This window comes from Netta rufina, assembly GCF_964035555.1.
Source record: "Netta rufina genome assembly, chromosome: 8".
In the NCBI taxonomy this organism is placed as follows: Eukaryota; Metazoa; Chordata; class Aves; order Anseriformes; family Anatidae; genus Netta; species Netta rufina.
Genome location: NC_140131.1, coordinates 16,617,421 through 16,635,303, shown reverse-complemented (window position 1 = coordinate 16,635,303; position 17,883 = coordinate 16,617,421). Strand labels below are relative to the sequence as shown.

General features: G+C 44.4%; 1 protein-coding gene across 2 annotated transcripts; it reads right to left on the bottom strand.

Annotated features, from left to right (window-relative positions):
- Nucleotides 1–1,924: 1,924 nt before the first annotated feature.
- Nucleotides 1,925–17,446, bottom strand: TSEN15 (tRNA splicing endonuclease subunit 15). 2 transcript variants are annotated; one of them, XM_084290926.1, is made up of 4 exons: nucleotides 17,289–17,446; nucleotides 15,817–15,898; nucleotides 14,502–14,637; nucleotides 1,925–2,313 (listed from the first exon to the last, which is right to left on the bottom strand). In XM_084290926.1, exons 1-4 carry the CDS (start codon nucleotides 17,439–17,441, stop codon nucleotides 2,109–2,111), a joined length of 576 nt encoding a protein of 191 aa, XP_084147052.1. In that variant the 5' UTR covers nucleotides 17,442–17,446; the 3' UTR covers nucleotides 1,925–2,108. The 2 variants fall into 2 exon arrangements, with proteins under 2 accessions (XP_084147052.1, XP_084147053.1); XM_084290927.1 differs by lacking the exon at nucleotides 1,925–2,313 and adding an exon at nucleotides 5,397–5,613.
- Nucleotides 17,447–17,883: the final 437 nt, after the last annotated feature.

The following is a 17,883-nucleotide window of genomic DNA, read 5'->3' as shown; positions in this document are numbered from 1 at the left end:
CAAAACAAAACAAAAAAAACAACCACCATTTTGTTTCTGACTGCATTAGAACATAAACAGCCTCATGTATGGTTTGTCCAGTTACCAGGTCAGGGCACACATCTGCACCGTTGTATCCCATTCAAACTCAGTTATGCAGGATCAGATTAATAGCTGAAAACAAAAACTGCGGGAAGCAAACCCTTCTGAGCCGGTATTCGCTGCCAAAGCTCTTACCTCAGTGCACCATAGCCCAAATGTTAGGAGCTAATCATTAAGATTGTATGGTCATAACTTATAACAGCAAGAATTATTACCAATAAAAGATCAAAAAAGCAAATTCCCCAAGTCAGCACTGCATCGTCACCCTGGATGTCAGTGCTGGTGGCAAAGCGGAGAAAAATGTTTTTCCTCTCCGTCCAAGGGCACCATGCAGGGTTCTGGATGCCAGCATACCCTTCTCCCCTCCTCTACTTTTGCTGGCAAAGCTGGAAGGGCTCAACATGTGCTGCAAGCAGGGGAACACCCCAAGAGGGCTGAAGGCGAAGCAAGTCAGAAGAGTTATGTCCCTGACCCAGACTGGGTGGCTGCGAGACACTTGCAGAATCTACACCAAAATGCCACACGTGGTGTGAGGGCCTTCCTGTCCTGAGCTCTCCCTGCTCAACCGTTCTGCCTCCCAGCATATCTGGCCTAAATAGATTCAAGCTCCACAATTGTAAAAACATCCACTCTTGTTGTAAGGATACCAATGCTTTAATGACCTTTCACATCCAGTCTGATTTTTTTTGGATTCTCTCCCATTCTTATAACCCATGGGGAAAAAAAAAAAAGAGCTTCTGTGCTTCAAATTTTGAATGTGTGGTCCTTGGCCACATAAACGTCATATGGACATTTCTGTATTCAAGAAGCTGCTTCTGGGATGGCATTTGATTGCCAAGAAACGCTAAGTTTAAGCTGAAGAAGACTGTTATGTGGAAGACATGGAAAATTCCTGCAGAAGAAACTGAAAGCTGCTTTTTTTCCCCTTAGCTTACTCCTAGCTGTATCATCTCAAGCAGCCCATTTAACTACCAGAAGCTATGTTAAAAAAAAAAAAAAAAAAAAAAGTTTTGAAACCTGCTTGCTTTATTATGCAGATAACAGCTAGCATCCACTCATAATAATGTAGGTGGTGACATGCTTTAGTGATGGCAAAAAACGTGCCCTATTGTCATGCTCCTCTTCAGAGATTTTAAGCACTACCTTGAAGTGAAGCACTGAAAGGGTACTGAGGCTATTTCAGTCAGGAATCCCAAGGAGAGGGCAGGGCATCATTTAGCCAGCTTCATTGCCCTGGGATGCACACAAGGCACTTGCAGCTCTTGGACAGCTGTCCTACATTATATGGGGCATAAGAGCCTGCCTGTGTTTCGGGATCGTGACCTTCACCTTCTGTGCATTCAGCTACATGGGTCAACGCTTTCAGGCATGGTTGATCTAGTCACAACTTACCTCCACAGGAAGGACCAGCCTCTCTGCTCACAGGTTCTTGAGGCAGTCCTGGGGCCTCCTCTTTACTAGTCTACACTTTATTTTAGTAGCCTCTGGTACTGCACTAGTCGGTTTTCCCTCTACAGATAAAAATTTCAAATAAGGTATTTCTGGAGAAAAATCTCTTCTCCAAAAAGCAGGGGAGAGAAGGTTAAGTGTTCAAAAATATAACCTAGGAGGTAGCACAAGTATTTTCAACAGTGTTAAGATGTAGGAACTCTGGAAACTACAAAGCTCTTAAATGAGTAACAGTATTTCTGCCAGAAGGCATTGATATTTACCTTTAATAAATATTTACAATATGGGTAAGGATGTGTTTATTCTGTTATGTACCCAAACAGCTATCAATCAGAGACTAGCATTGCAAACATCTCACAAGGATATTTATTAGTTAGAAGCAATCTGTCTCAAAAGCATGACCCATTTCATATTTCAAACAGTGTTTTATTACAGTGCAGCTGCACAAAACTCAATTCCCCATGAACATACGCTTGATATGCAGAACACAGTTTTACACACTACTTATTTACATATGTAAGTTCCTGGATTTGTTTTGGTTTGAGGACAGTAGTTCAAGGAAAGTCTGTTTGCCTTGATTATTTGGAAAGCTTCCTTCTTTTCTTCTTCCAATGTTTATTGCCCACATCTTCAGTATTATCAGGAGGCTCTGGTATTACAAAGCCATCAGTCATTTTATAGTAGACTACTGTAGAATCTGACTCAACTATGGCCAAGGTAACTGACAGTGGGGTGTCAGGATTGTCACATGGGAGAGAAGCTTTCTTCATGATTTCTCTTAACCTAGAAGAGAAAGACAGTTAGCAAGGACTCCATAACAACCTACTGATGGCACAAAGGAACAAGTTCAGTATTGATGGGTTTTGTAGGTTTTAACACTGATGACATTCAAAGCAGGGAACAGTTTTTCGTACTGTCATGGAGGACAGTCAGGTTCTCTAACTTGAGAAATGTTTTTACATACTATTTAATTTTCTGATCTTTAATACCATGCCTATAAAAAATGTGCTTGCCCCCAGAAAGCACAAGAAAATTCATACAAAGCTTGGAAGGATGGAGGAAAATTAGAAACTTGTATTTGAGCCTTTCAAGAGGGCTTTAACACAACTTCTTCTTGCAGCTTTTTAAATAGAAGAGATTAGTGAAGACAAAACCAGGCTTTTTATTGGATAAAGAAAGTGTAATATCTGTTCTAATAAAAATCCAAAGTCCTATAATCAAGCAGCAATCTCTTAAATAACAGTGAAGCTTATTTTTTCCTAAAAAATGCATTTGGATGCATACATCTCTGCTGCAAATAGCTCAACATGAACTTCTGATTTTTCCCTAGCTGTACTACTGTGCACATACCTCGACCATCCTTTCACCACCATAATCTGAGCATGGTAATCTCTAACGGCCATTGTTTTCATTGGAATAAAATAATCTAATTGAATACCATGTGTGAGGGGGAAAAAAAAAAAAAAAAAAAAAAGAGATCTTCCATTTGTAGAGATAAGTCTTCCAGTCCGTGTGCTGCAGTTCTCTGTGAGTCTGTGGAATACTCAGGAACCAAAGCCAGGTTTCTCTACCTCCCTGTCTAGACTAGAAGCCACAAGACACAAGACTAACGATCTTCCTCAGGAAAGTCTGCATAAATAATGTCTTCCTTAAAAATTCACAACAAAGTTATGCAACTTTTCCTGTGCAGTTTATTTTAAGAATAACATGCTAGTTGCTTTTTAGTTCAGAGCTGAGAACAACACCAATTCCTGGCATATTACTGTTCTGATCAGGGCATGAGCATTGAAGGAGCATGATGTCCAGGGGCAGAAGGCTCCTTCTGGAGCTATGGGGAGTGCTTCCCCACAGCAAAGATTACCACAGGGAGCATCCTCCTTTACCGGGAGTCCAGGTGCTGCAGGGTTTTCCTGGGATTGCCAGAGAGGGTATGCACTGGGGAGAGATCAGCTCTGCACTGTAAAAAAAAAATCACCCCTCACATCATGTGCCCATGAGCTCTCTTCCCCAGAAATGCATTTCTCAAGCTGGGCGCTGCAGTTGCAAATAAGGCTCTTTCTAAATGCATCAGCTTTCAAACTTTAATCATCACCTTCCCTTCCAAACCGCTTTGATCCCTTAATAAAAGCCAAATGGGAAGTGGCAGGGAAGCAGCAGCAGCTTGGAAAACCTATACTGTTAAGCCCATGGCCCTCTTATGTACCCATCTGTGTTCTAACTGGTCATAATTCAATTTGCTGAAGTCAGTAGTGCCTTTCCTTTTCCTCTCACTGCTGGCCCATGTATAATCACACAGAATCACAGAATTTCTAGGTTGGAAGAGACCTCAAGGTCATCGAGTCCAACCTCCAACCTAACGCTAACAGCCCTCCACTAAACCATATCCCTAAGCTCTACATCTAAACGTCTTTTGAAGACTTCCAGGGATGGTGACTCCACCACTTCCCTGGGCAGCCTGTTCCAATGTCTAACAACCCTTTCAGTGAAGAAGTTCTTCCTAACATCTAACCTAAAACTCCCCTGGCTCAACTTAAGCCCATTCCCCCTGGTCCTGTCACCAGGTACGTGGGAGAACAGGCCAACCCCCACCTCGCTACAGCCTCCCTTGAGGTACCTATAAAGAGCGATAAGGTCGCCCCTGAGCCTCCTCTTCTCCAGGCTGAACAAGCCCAGCTCCCTCAGCCGCTCCTCGTAGGACTTGTTCTCCAGGCCCCTCACCAGCTTCGTCGCCCTTCTCTGCACCCGCTCAAGCACCTCGATGTCCTTCTTGTAGCGAGGGGCCCAAAACTGAACACAGTACTCGAGGTGCGGCCTCACCAGAGCTGAGTACAGGGGGACGATCACCTCCCTAGCCCTGCTGGTCACGCTGTTCCTGATACAAGCCAGGATGCCGTTGGCCTTCTTGGCTACCTGAGCACACTGCTGGCTCATATTCAGCACACTGCTGGCTCATATTCATAATGCAAGGCAAGACATCCAGTGCAGTCAGTCAGTCCATGTAGCAGAGATACTAAGGCTGTTAAAAGCCATATTCTGGTCCCCCTACCGTCAGATTTTGTAACAAGAGAATAAGGAAAGATACTGCATTGGTCACTGTCAGAAGAGAGGCATCTGCAAAAGATTCCTTCTTCAAGCAGTGTGACCACTACCTTCCCTCCTGGCACATTTCTTTGGCTGGTGCCTCGGCCTGCAGCTGTGCTGTAGGCACACTAACTGCGCTGCGGGTAGCCAGGAGAGCGTAGATGCAAGCCTGCCTTCTAAAGCTGTAGGCAAGCTGTGGGTTGAGGTGCTCTGGAAGAGGAAGGAAAAGCACCCCCACATGAGCAGTGCCTCAAATACACCAAGGCCTGCCAGTGGTGCACTACCTGGTAAGAAGGGCATGCACCTGGGGTTGACAAGGGCCTGGGAAAGGACTGTGGGTGTCCTTCCAGACACGCCACACACGTATGGAGCAAGAACCCACCCATCACACCTCGCATCTTCTGCCTTTCTGAATAAGAGTCAGTGGTGGGGCCAGTCTCCTGGCAGAGACAACATTAAGAAAGAGCTAGTCATTGGTTTTGTGTAGCGATGCAGGTTAATCTCTCCCCCAGCCTAGGAATGAGAAACAGAACTATCATTAAAAAGTGAAATAACAAAGGGTACAGCTACCTGGGAGAGATTCTGGGACCCAAAGAAACCAAACCTGTGTTGAGCGTGGCCTGCGCTTACCTGTCAGCCAGGACAGAAGCTTCTTCACAATTTCCTTCATTAACTGTCACTTTTTCTCTCCCTAGTCTGTTCAGGGGATGGAGGTACAGTGAGGCCTCAGATCTGTTTCCCATCACTTGTGAACTCCTCTTACAATGCCAAGCACAGCCACATGAACCTTTATTCCTCTTGCAATTTAGCACTTATGCTTAGAAGATGCGCCATGATCACAAAAGCAGTCAGGTCCTCACAACGGATCAATGAGACTTCTTCAAGTCCCTGGCCTACTTTTCAGGGGACTGAGTTTCAGGCTTTAAGTAGAGAGCACAAGGACATTCCGTTGCTTCAGGATGATCTGCTAACACTGCTGGCCATGGAGCACAGTGCTCTCCACTGCAAACAGAGGATCAGCCTCTATCAACTTACAGAATTAGAACTGCAAATGCAAGATTCTCCTCTACCCCCTTTTCTAGATACAAGCAGCACCAAAACAAGAGCTCCTATTCATACAGACCACAGTGAGCCATAATGCAACCAGCACATCTGCAGATTAGTGGAAGGTATCTTTTAAAAGAATAAGCTTTGGAATTCAGGAAGTCTGTATCAGACGCCTGCATTTCCTCTCCTCCCCTGAAGGCATCGTTGTTAGCCTCTGCATCCAGTGTGCTCACAAAGCCTCTTTCCAGCATCAGACCTCTCAAAGGAGGAGTCAGGGAAGAACATCTGGGTTTGCCCTGATATCACTGCACTTACCACCTCCCACAAATACAAAGATGAAATATTGCAGGAAAAATTATTTTAAAAATTATTTTTGATGTGTATAATGCTCTTTATGGAGAGGGGAAAAAAAAAGGCAAGAAGTATTCTTGGCCTTGTGAAATTAAAAGCAATGCATGCGTTTGTTCATCAGCTCAGATTAGCTCACCCACAGGCTCAGCCTCGTTAGGAAGATCAGGGACAGACACTCTGTACATGTTGCCACCTTCTTGGGATTTACTGATACTGTGTCTATCTGGTAAAAATTAAAAGGCATCTAGAGTCCCAAGAGAGCTCACAGATCAAGCACGTGTGCTGCTGCATACACAGTGGGAAGTCTAGAAGTTAAAATATTCTATAAACACTCCTTTCCCTCCTCTCCCTCTCCCCAGGAAGAAAAGCCACTGAATGTTAAAAGGGGCAATACTGAAGCTTTACATTTCCCCCACAAAAAGGTAGATTTGAACAAAGGCCTTATGAAAGGAAAATAACATATGTAAAGCTAAGCACCCCAAGAAGCACTGGAAAGCTTTATCTAAGTCCCGTAAATAGAGTAAGGTTAAACATTTTTTTGAAAATATGAATTCTTAGTTGTAGATCACACAGTAAAAAATAATCAGAATAGCTTGGAAACCCATCCCTAACACTGACGGTGTCTGCATGTCCAGTGGAAGCCAAGATCTGCTCCCACCAAGACAAATCCAAGTAGGATGAAGTCCTCAGTTTCCACTGAGGAAGCAAGCTCATATTCACCTCACATTGCATTAGATGAAAGGGATTTAATTTCAATCATACGAAAGAGGCACTATTATACAGAAGTAAGTTTTTAGCATTGCTGAAGTCTTTTGCTTCAGAAAACTTTAAAGGGGCTTTCCAGATACCTACAAGCTGCATTTAGCAATAATTGCTATTTTTCTACAAAAGAGTTAATTGAAAGAGCAGACTTAACTTACTTAACATCATGCAAGGACCACTGCAGCTGAGGTAACATCACTACTAATGTCAGCCTGCATCTGCCCTTATTGCTGCCTTCAAACTAAATTGCAACAGGGAACTCAGCTGGTCTTCTATTACTGTTGTAACTAACACCTTAAAAAAATAAATAAATAAAAATAAAATAAAACAACAACCCCTCACCCACAAAAACACACACACAAAAGAAGAGGGGATTTTTCTACTCTTCCCCCATCTTGTTCTGAACAGGAGGCTTTTGCATCAGGCCTTTGAACACGTATTAGAAATCCATAGTGTATTTCCTAGTGACTTGCTCCTAACAAAGTGATATTGTCCTTTTTGCTCCAGAGAAAGGAACCGGTATACAACTGGTGAACTTCAGGCAACTGTGGCTTGAATCTTTAGCTGACTGACCAAAACCTAGAAGGGAACAGAATCATAAAGGAAAGAAAATGTGCAGGAAGTTTTGTGCTGAAAAAAGTATTTCAGTGATGTATCCCATGCAACTACTGCTGAGAAGCAGAGGAAATACTGGAAGCTCTGAGTAGTTTTATGGAGGTTGCATAGTGCTCCATTTAGCTGAAATGGAACTGCTGCCTTCCTTACCATAAAAGCCAAAGGCTTTCAATCTGTCCTTTGTACCGGGATGAATAATTCATTGGAGGCTTGGCTGGCCTGAATAGCTCCCTCCCCTCCATGCAAGGCAGGGCTGAAGAGTCGATACAAGTTGGTCTCTGTACTCTGCATCGGGTGCACACCATTGTGCCAGACAAGCACAGAGGGGCCCCCCGACAAGAGAATCAAAGCAGAGGAAGCCTCCGATAAAGCACAATACCCTGAATTTTGCCAGCAGTATGCAAACAGAGCACTACAGTCTGTTGCTCACCATCAGGAAAACACTGCTCCAGACGCTGCTGCCTGCCCTGAAGTTAGATGAAGCTAGGGCCTTGAAAGATAGGGGAAGAAATATATTATTATATATGGAGTGGTAATTTGTGTCGAGAAAATGGTTGATATTGTTATAAATGAGGTCTCAACTCAATCTGAATTTTGTACTATTTATAAAACAAATATTTCTAAAAGGTATAAAAGGCAAGTAAACAGCACTGGGTGTGCGGGGAGTCTATGCTCCACCAACATGCACACACAAACATCAAACATTCTAAATATACAGAACATGGCTTTACATACTAAACCCGACTATGCCTATACAATCAGAAAAGGTAACAAACAATCCTTTAAGTTCCATGACTTAACAGTCTCCATTTACCTGATTACAATAAACAGTCTCCATTTTCCGTAATTCCAGGGCTAGTCGTGTGAACAATATGCCTCGCTTTAAGTTGTCAAGCAACTCGGTCTTCAGGCCTTATGTATCCCGTTCTTCCCGAATCGAAGAAAAACATACCCGTCTCCTTTTCAAGGCCAATAGGGCCTGGGTCAAAAGGCACGTCCAGGTCACCAGGGGGTGTAACAGCAAAAGCCTTCGACGGCTGTAGCAGCAGAGGGCCCCATGGTGTAGCAGTCGGATCAGTAAAGGAGCCCGCAGCTCCCTCACTGTCTGGCAAACCAGAGGCTTCTGACTGTGGTCCCACAGGGCTCTTTAAGGCCTCAGAAACTGCTCGCCAGGTGCCAAGCAATCCCACTGCAACCTTGTCATTTTTAGTTGCAGAGTCCCACACCTTGACCTCAATTTGGTCCTGTGTTTCAGGCTCATAAGGAGAATAAGCTGTAAGGTTACCAGGACAGTCTTTGTTCCTAAGGACGTATGATTCCCCATAATGCCCGGCTGCTTACCAGCGAGGGGCAGTTGTGTGCGCGGGTCTGCTTCTCTCAGCTTGAGCTTCTCTCCAGCTCCAGAGCGCCTGTTTCCAGTGACTTTCAGTACGAGCTTCTCTGAGCGGTTTGCTGAGTTTGGCCGAACCTATCTTCATGAGGCGATCAATGTGCCTCCTCCCGTCCTGGTCTCCGTTCTGCCAGCCTGTTCCTTTTCATTCCTTCTTTTTGCCTCCCCATTGACGACATAACTTCATTACATCGTGTTGCCTTTTTTTTTTTTTAATCTTTAGGGCAGGCTCCCCTCTTATACTCTTCTCCCCACAGCAGTTCTTTTCAATACAACTTCTCATTGGTCAAACAACTTTGCATATAACAGCAACAGCAAACGCCCAGAAACTTCCATGCCTTAACGGCTGGAGAACAAGAAACCAGCTGGAGAACAAGAAACTGGAGACTGCATGGAGTTTATTAATATTGTTATGTGTTATATATGGAGTGGTAATTCGTGTCGAGAAAATGGTTGATATTAATAAAGAAGGGGGAGACTTGGGAGTGTGGCCATGGGGGCCGAAAGCCCCGTGGTTGAGGTAACGTTAGACTCTTAACGATGAGGCCATCAGGAATATAAAAGAGTTTAGAGGGAACAAAGAAGGGTGATTCAGGAGACTCCATGCAGTCTCCGGTTTCTTGTTCTCCAGCCATTAAGGCATGGCTGTTACTGGGTGTTTGCTGTTGTTGTTACATTCAAAGTTTGACCAATGAAAAGTTGTTTTGAAAAGAATTGCTGTGGAGAGAAGGGTATAAGAGGGGAGCCTGCCCTCAAGATAAAAAAGGCAACACGATGAAGTTATGTCATCAATAAAGAAGCAGGAAAAAGAAGTGAAGAGGAACAGGCTGGCAGAACGGAGACCAGGACGGGAGGAGGCACATTGATCGCCTCATGAAGATAGGTTCGGCCAAACTCAGCAAACCGCTCAGAGAAGCTCGTACTGAAAGTCACTGGAAACAGGCGCTCTGGAGCTGGAGAGAAGCTCAAGCTGAGAGAAGCAGACCCGCGCACACAACTGCCCCTCGCTGGTAAGCAGCCGGGCATTATGGGGAATCATACGTCCTTAGGAACAAAGACTGTCCTGGTAACCTTACAGCTTATTCTCCTTATGAGCCTGAAACACAGGACCAAATTGAGGTCAAGGTGTGGGACTCTGCAACTAAAAATGACAAGGTTGCAGTGGGATTGCTTGGCACCTGGCGAGCAGTTTCTGAGGCCTTAAAGAGCCCTGTGGGACCACAGTCAGAAGCCTCTGGTTTGCCAGACAGTGAGGGAGCTGCGGGCTCCTTTACTGATCCGACTGCTACACCATGGGGCCCTCTGCTGCTACAGCCGTCGAAGGCTTTTGCTGTTACACCCCCTGGTGACCTGGACGTGCCTTTTGACCCAGGCCCTATTGGCCTTGAAAAGGAGACGGGTATGTTTTTCTTCGATTCGGGAAGAACGGGATACATAAGGCCTGAAGACCGAGTTGCTTGACAACTTAAAGCGAGGCATATTGTTCACACGACTAGCCCTGGAATTACGGAAAATGGAGACTGTTTATTGTAATCAGGTAAATGGAGACTGTTAAGTCATGGAACTTAAAGGATTGTTTGTTACCTTTTCTGATTGTATAGGCATAGTCGGGTTTAGTATGTAAAGCCATGTTCTGTATATTTAGAATGTTTGATGTTTGTGTGTGCATGTTGGTGGAGCATAGACTCCCCGCACACCCAGTGCTGTTTACTTGCCTTTTATACCTTTTAGAAATATTTGTTTTATAAATATTACTAAATTCAGATTGAGTTGAGACTTCGTTTATAACAATGTGGTGTGGGGCAGGGGAGACGGTGTGTAAATGGACACCACTGTTTCTTGTGATTTGCTTCCTAACTACAGGAACATGAGATGCTAGAAAAAAATCGTGTTTTTGTAATGGGAAATAAAATAGAACCAAAGAAAACACCACGTGCCTCACTGGTCAGAAAAGGAAATTGAAACCCCAAGGAATATAAAGCCATTTTTTTTCCATGGAAGTTGAAAAAGAAAACATGATGAATTATGCAAAACGGAGGAATTGGAGTTCAGCAAAATTCTACACGGCACACAAGCTATAGGAAGTTCAAAGGTAGTACTGCATGCCTAACTCAGTTCTGTAAGCCACATCAATCACTTTTAAACTATTGATAAAGAATTTGTACTTAAAAGCCATTTTATTTGTACAGTAAAGCACACATTAAAACTCAAATAATGCTAACAGCAGAACTACTGACAGAACTGTGAAAAGGCTGCAAGATGAAGAGCATGTCACACTTCCAGTGCATTTATAATAACAGTGCTGCTTGTAAGCAAAATCACTTCAGATTAGCGCAACATCTATTTTTCACAAACTACAGACTTAGAAGAGGACAAATCACTTCCAAGTGCCAGATTTCTTTCTAAGGATGTTTATTAGCTTTAAAATGAAACATTTTTTCCCCAAAATTAAGTTGGCATTTTAATGAAATAATCCTTTCCCTCTTAGCCTAAAACAAACTTCACAATCTTTATAACCAGATGTAACCAACTTCATTCTTCAGTTCCAACACTTGCACACAAAGAACAAACAGGATAGTGACGTATCATTTAATCTAATGGTGTATTAGTAACAGACGTTTTGCTTGGACAATGTTATTTGATAGACAGCACCTAATTCTGTTAGATCCAGCATCTAATTCCTTGATCCTGAAAGGCTCAAGGCTTTTAACGCTATCTAGCAAATCTAGCTGTCAATGCTACAAACTCTCATACACTCTCTGAGCTTGGTTTATCTAAGTAATTTCTGCTGGCTTTGAAACAGGGCTATCTGTATTTAACTACTTCAGCCCCTTTGGGGAGCCTCAATTCTGGAATGTACCAACAATTAGATACTCCCTGTGCACTACGATGTTGTCTCTGGTAGTGAACAGGAAACACCTCCCACATAGTGGACCTCTGGATTCCTCCTGCTAGTATGTGTCACTGAATTCAAGGGAATACCTGCACAGGGTTCTCTGAACCTTATTTGTTGGGAGAGTGGTCCAAGAGAGGAAGAAGTTACATCTTATTCTCCATGTCTTTACTCACAGAAGATTCACCAATCTTCATTTTAAGAGCAGGTACACAAAGCACAAGACAATCATTTGCATTGGTGGTCACTTTGCTCCAGACCCCATAATTCTGTGATTCAGTGAACTACCATGTATGCCCGCAGCTCAGGATGATCAGCTTCCATTGAGTTTATGGCAGGCACTGAGTTAGCAAGTACAACAGCTTCTGCCTTAAGCAGTTAACTGTAATGTGTAAGCTGGACACAATGAAATCTTACAACAGGCTAAAAAACATAGAGCAGATTGTTTTTTTTTATGGCACTCTCATTTATCTTTTGCTCTGGTACCTTGCTGGTAATTTCCGTATCAATTTTATTATGGCTGTTTAAGGACACTTTCCTGTGAGAGTTGGCCAAACATGAATCTTCACAAGACACCTGGGAAGGCAGAGCTTGGCAGGTCTTTGCTGAAGTGACTTCAAGAGGAAAACCACCCCTGCAGCTCCTACCCAGGCCTCACTGTTTAAGCAAGGAAATGCTGCCCATAAATGCTGCCAACTGCTGCACAACATTTCCAGGCCCAGCAATGAGGACAAAATATTTTCAGGTTCCTGACCACCTCCAATGGCTTACGTTTCAATGTTAATTGAGCTGTGTTTCTTTGTACTTCTACCTGAGAGCAAGTAACACAAAAACCCAGCACACTGCTTTTGAACAGAACAGTAAAGTAACCAAGTATGAATGCTCTCCTGTCTGTCTACAACTTGGTAAGTCAAATGATAAAACACTGTTTAAGACATCAGATACCTAACAAAGCCTCCTGCTACCAACAATCTCAACAACAAAATATTCACAGCTGTCAGAACAAAGAAGTAGTAGTGCTGTAACACTGTGTTTCCTATTCCTTCTTTAGGATGCCTTTTAATTAACTCCCTTCTGCACTGCCTATGTCTGAGGCACGTTTATCATCCCTACCCCCTCTATTGCCTCGTGTTCCAGCAAAGAAGCCGAGCTGATTCTGTCCTTTCTTGATAAAGATAGACCAGGCCTCTCTGATCAGCAGTGACCTACTAATGAAATTCCAAGCGTGCATATGCACGTGCACATCCAACAACACAAATTCCCAAAGCTGTTGTGAGGCAGAAGGATAGTATACACTTGTATCAAGCACATACAGGCTTTAACAGACTCATCTGGCATCACAGCACTGTATTCAGCTCATTTTAGTGACAACATACTCTATGTACTTGCTCTATAGCAAAACCTAGTCACAGACTGTACTTTTAATCAATGTGATGCATTCAGTCTGTGCTTCTCTAACACACATCCTTCCAGTAATGGATTCCATCCACACCTGGTGCCAGAAACAGAGCAAACAGTATCACCGCAGTACAAACAAGATCAGAGGCTCCAAATGAAAAGCCCCAATGAAACAGTGAAAGATAGGACATACATGCAGCGCAGTATCTCCCTGTCATTAAAAACCAATTAGAACATAGTTGCTGGCACTGACCCAATGCCAGGAGTCAAAGTTTCCAGCCTAAGTGGAAACCTACTACATTAAACAAGCACAATTCAGCATGTAGGAGTTATTTCTCAAAGGTCCCATATCCTAATTTGCTGCTTTCTTTTCCCATCCAAAATCCAGTTTGAACTCTAACACTGTGAGCAGCAGCGTGTCCCTGTCACACACAAACAGAAATCAGCTGCTCACAGAGATGCTGAATGATGCTCGGTATTTCATCCTGGAAGACCTGTCAGCAGATTTTCTCTATCACACTGTACTTCTACATAAAACTAAGCCCACTGGAATGACTGATCACCAGTATTTGCAAATGGAAGATTTTTCAGCAACTAGATAGTAGGTGAATCCATCAATATCTAGTAAGTCATCTTCTTCTCCTGCACAAATGAATTGCTTCTGAACGTAAGCTCTTAGGAAAACACATAGCAGAATTAAGGTGGAAGTCTATTTGCAAGAGACTTGTCACTTCTAAAACTTAAGAAAAAGCAAAAAAAAAAACAACATAGCATGTCTAAAATGTGCTATGTCAAAATCACAGTTCAAAGGAGAGTTATATGTTGGAGAAGTAAGAGGCATTTCCGTTTGAAAGCAGCCAAATCATACTTTCAAACCAAAAAGCTAAACAAATGAAGCACACTACCAGGCTTATCCCTGAGATTCAACAATTTAAAAAAAAAAAATCATTCTTAGACAGGTCTGGGGGGATTTCTTTTCCTGTTTGGTACTTGAAAGCCCATTGACATAAAGAAGCATCATTAGATTTCCCAGACTACAAATATGCAACACAAGAATGTTCAAAACGTAAGCTGTAAAGGTCCTGGGTTCTAACCTTGTCTCTCAAACACATACTTGGATATCCATTGTTACCTGCTAGAGGAAATGCAACTTCTAAACAATCTGAAGTGTTCATCAACAGAAGGAGTCGATTGCTGTGGGAAGCTGAAATCAAAGGCTTACAATTTCCATGGAGGAAGAAGCAGAGACTGATGCAGCTTAGAAAAAAAAAATATCTCAACTTTAAATATATGTTTGCAGTATCCAAAATAACTCTGCTTACAGGCTGAGATATTACTTTTCTTGTGATATTGTTTTCTCCCACTTCCCCCTTACGCAAATTATCAGCAACCTGTTGAGTAGCAGTGGCATCCAAACACTGACCATAGCCTCACCTTTCGTGGCTTAATGATATGTCCACAGGTACTGGCACCATCACTTGGAGACTGTCCAGCTCTTTCTCACGTGCATGTAAACATATGAGCTGCAGTTCTGCTACTCCGACATGCTTCACTTCATGCCAGTTTCTCCCTAGAAAGGTTTGTCATCAATGAGATGGACCAGAACACAAAACACAAGTTCCGATCGTTCAAGTATCAAGTTTCAAATTTAATTTAACATCTTCCATTTTTATCCCTTCTTCTCCTTACAGGGGAGAGGACCACCCCATACAGCTGGCAAGATTTCTTTCTGAGAAACGAACCTGCTAAAGAAACCTGTGGGAGCACTACTACTGTGGTGAGTTCAGAGCTATGCTGATGGATGGTGTCTGGGGATCCGTTTGACGAGACTTTGTTTCTGTACCCGAAACTGTGTGGAACAGGTGCTACAGGCATGGTTGTTAATAACACACAGTTCTTCCCTTCTGCTTAAAGAGATGAGGCTAAAAATCATTGCGTAACTATAGAAGCAATCTCTCAGAGCTTATTAAGACATTTTCTTTAAGGGGTTTAACAATAATTACAACAGATGTGGTGCTTTCTGGCCTGTAATATTCCTCCATACCCTGACATTGAGAATCACCAGCCTCCAAGAGAAACTCATTATTGTTACTGGGCTGGCTGCCTGCCTATGTGCAGTCCCTTCTCAATGGAGCCCATCTAGGAGAATTGCAAGCAGAGGTTTATCATCACATAACACTATTCCAATCTTGTAAGGCATCAGAAGACTATGCTAAGTTTGGCGTAATTACTGCCACCAGATTTCTAAGCGGTCTTCTTTCCTACAGGAATCCTTGCCCCTTCCAGAAACCAGCATCCTAATCAGACTGGCACACTTCAGGCATTTTCTAAACTGTAATCTTAGGAAGATGCTATGATTTAGTAGCTTTGACATTAACCTACAAAAGAGGATTCTATTACCAGTACAACCACGGAACTTGTAACTTTGCCCTTCCATATCCCCTTTTCTTCCCCTACTCCTCTTCTTCTTTTTTCCATGCCAAGTGTCTTTGCTCTGGAAGGTCTGCACCTGTAACTGTGACTGCTGGCCGAAATGGGCCTTAATCTTTGTAAAGGCTCTGGGTAGGCACACGATAGAAATCTTTGGTTCTAAAATACCATGTTTCTTAGGTAACCATCACTGCATGAAGTTTCAAAGCAAATGGCAAGGATTTCTGCAGGAAAGGCTCTGATAGTGCACAAACCTTAGTTAATGCCTAACATGTTAATACATTTTTGGTACATCTGTCCAGTCACTTAATTGAATTACCTTCTAAGAGGTCCAGGTATACCAGAAACGCAGCATAGATTTGACTACTGTCAGATATATCAAGGGACATCATTTCTGTGAACTGAAACCAAAAAGACAACATTGGTCAAAGGAAGATGAAGTTGCATTAAAAACATAAAGACCAGACCCAGAATCTATACAGCTGTCTAACCTGTTGAGTCTGAAACCAGTTTTAAGGACTAACAGGGAATTAAAAGACAGGAACAGTTTTCTGACAATATCTTCAGAGTTTTTTTCCACATCCCCACTATTTCAGCCATTAAGAAAGCAAGCCAAATAAATAAGCAACAGAGGAAATGCAACTATATCTGGAACAGAACTGGCTTTGTGGACATCTATGAATTTTACCTATTTTTGCTGCAGTACATCAACACAAGATGGCGGCCAAATTAAATACCTCTGTGTTTTCAGCATACTAAAAATTCAGATGGATTTAAAAGTTTACATTTGCATTTTCCAGCTACAGTTTCAGCATCTAAAACTTCACCCTCTGCTAAAGCCAGCATTCCCCCACAACCCCACTGGCTTTCATCACAGGCCAGGAGATAAGCTCCCCCTACAGACCCAAACTCCACAAAACATGTTAGACTAAAACCCCCTCCCTGAACACCAATTCTTGGTGAGGGAAGGGTGACCTGGCACCTTCACTGGCCCCGGAGCCATGAAGATGTACCCAAGGTGCTCCTCAGAGCAACAGTGGCCCAAGGTAGCAGAAAATGCCATCAAGAGGAACCTGGACAAGCTTGAGAAGTGGGCCCATGTGAATCTAATGAGGTTCAACAAATCCAAGTGCAAGGTGCTGCATCTGGGTTGGGACAATCCCAGACACGAGCTGGACATGAGCCAGCAGTGTGCGCTTCCAGCCCAGAAGGGCAACTGCATCCTGGGCTGCACCAACAGAGCTGTGACCAGCAGGCCGAGGGAGGTGACTGTGCCCCTCTGCTCTGCCTGTGCGAGGCCCCACCTGGAGTCCTGCATCAAGGTCTGGGGCCCCCAGCACCAGAAGGACGTGGGGCTGTTAGAGTGGGTACAGAGGAGGCCACAAGGATGCTCAGAGGCTGGAGCAGCTCTCTTGGGGAAAAAAGGTTGAGAGAGCTGGGCATGTTTGGCCTGGAGAAAAGGCTCCAGGGTGATCTCATTGTAGCTTTTCAATACTTAAAGGGGGCTTATCAAAAGATGGAGCGACTTTTTGCTTGGGCAGATGACAGTAGGACAAGGGGTAGCGGCTTTAAACTATACGAGGGGAGATTTAGATGAGGCGTTAGGAGGAAATCCTTCACTCAGCGGGAGGTGAGGGGCAGGAACCCGCTGCCCGGAGAAGCCGTGGCTGCCCCATCCCGGGGGGGCTCCAGCCGGGCTGGATGGGGCTGGGAGCGGCCCGGCACGGCCGCAGGGCAGGGGCTGGAGCCCACCCCCACCCCGCCCCGGGCCCCCCCGGCCGCGGGCCCTACCACGGGGTGCGCCGCCATCCAGTTGCCGCCGGCCCCTCCCGCCCAGCGCCGGCCGTCGGCAGAAGAGCCCCCCGGCGGGCCGCGGCCCCCCTCCGCCCGGCCGGGCTCGGGCTCGGGCTCGAGCTGCAGCTCGGGCTCCGGCTCCGGCTCCATGCTTCCCCCGGTGCAACGCCACTCGGCTCCGGGCGGCGCCGCAGCTCCGCCCTCTCCCCGGCAGCCGCCGCAGTTCCGCCGCCGCCGCGTTCCGCCGGGGCCGGGGGAGGCCGCGGGGATGTGGTGCCCGGGGAGGTGTGAGGGGAGCGAGACAGGGAGCAAGACAGAAACAAAAGCAAATATGTTATTATTAATGTATGGCGTCCGAAGTTTTTATGGGCTGGTTAAGACGTTTAGATTCAAGGTATTGTTATTGAAAGCATCTCAGACCACTTTATTAAGGAATGTCTCAGACTGCTGGTGCAAGTATACCTGCATGTATACAGCTACTGGTCTGGCTTATCAGCTCTATCTGTCTTGGTGCCTCTTTTGATAAATTCAGACACTGGTTTAAATGAAGTCAGGTCTGTGTCTTACAGCATTGTGAATAGCTTCGAGCTGG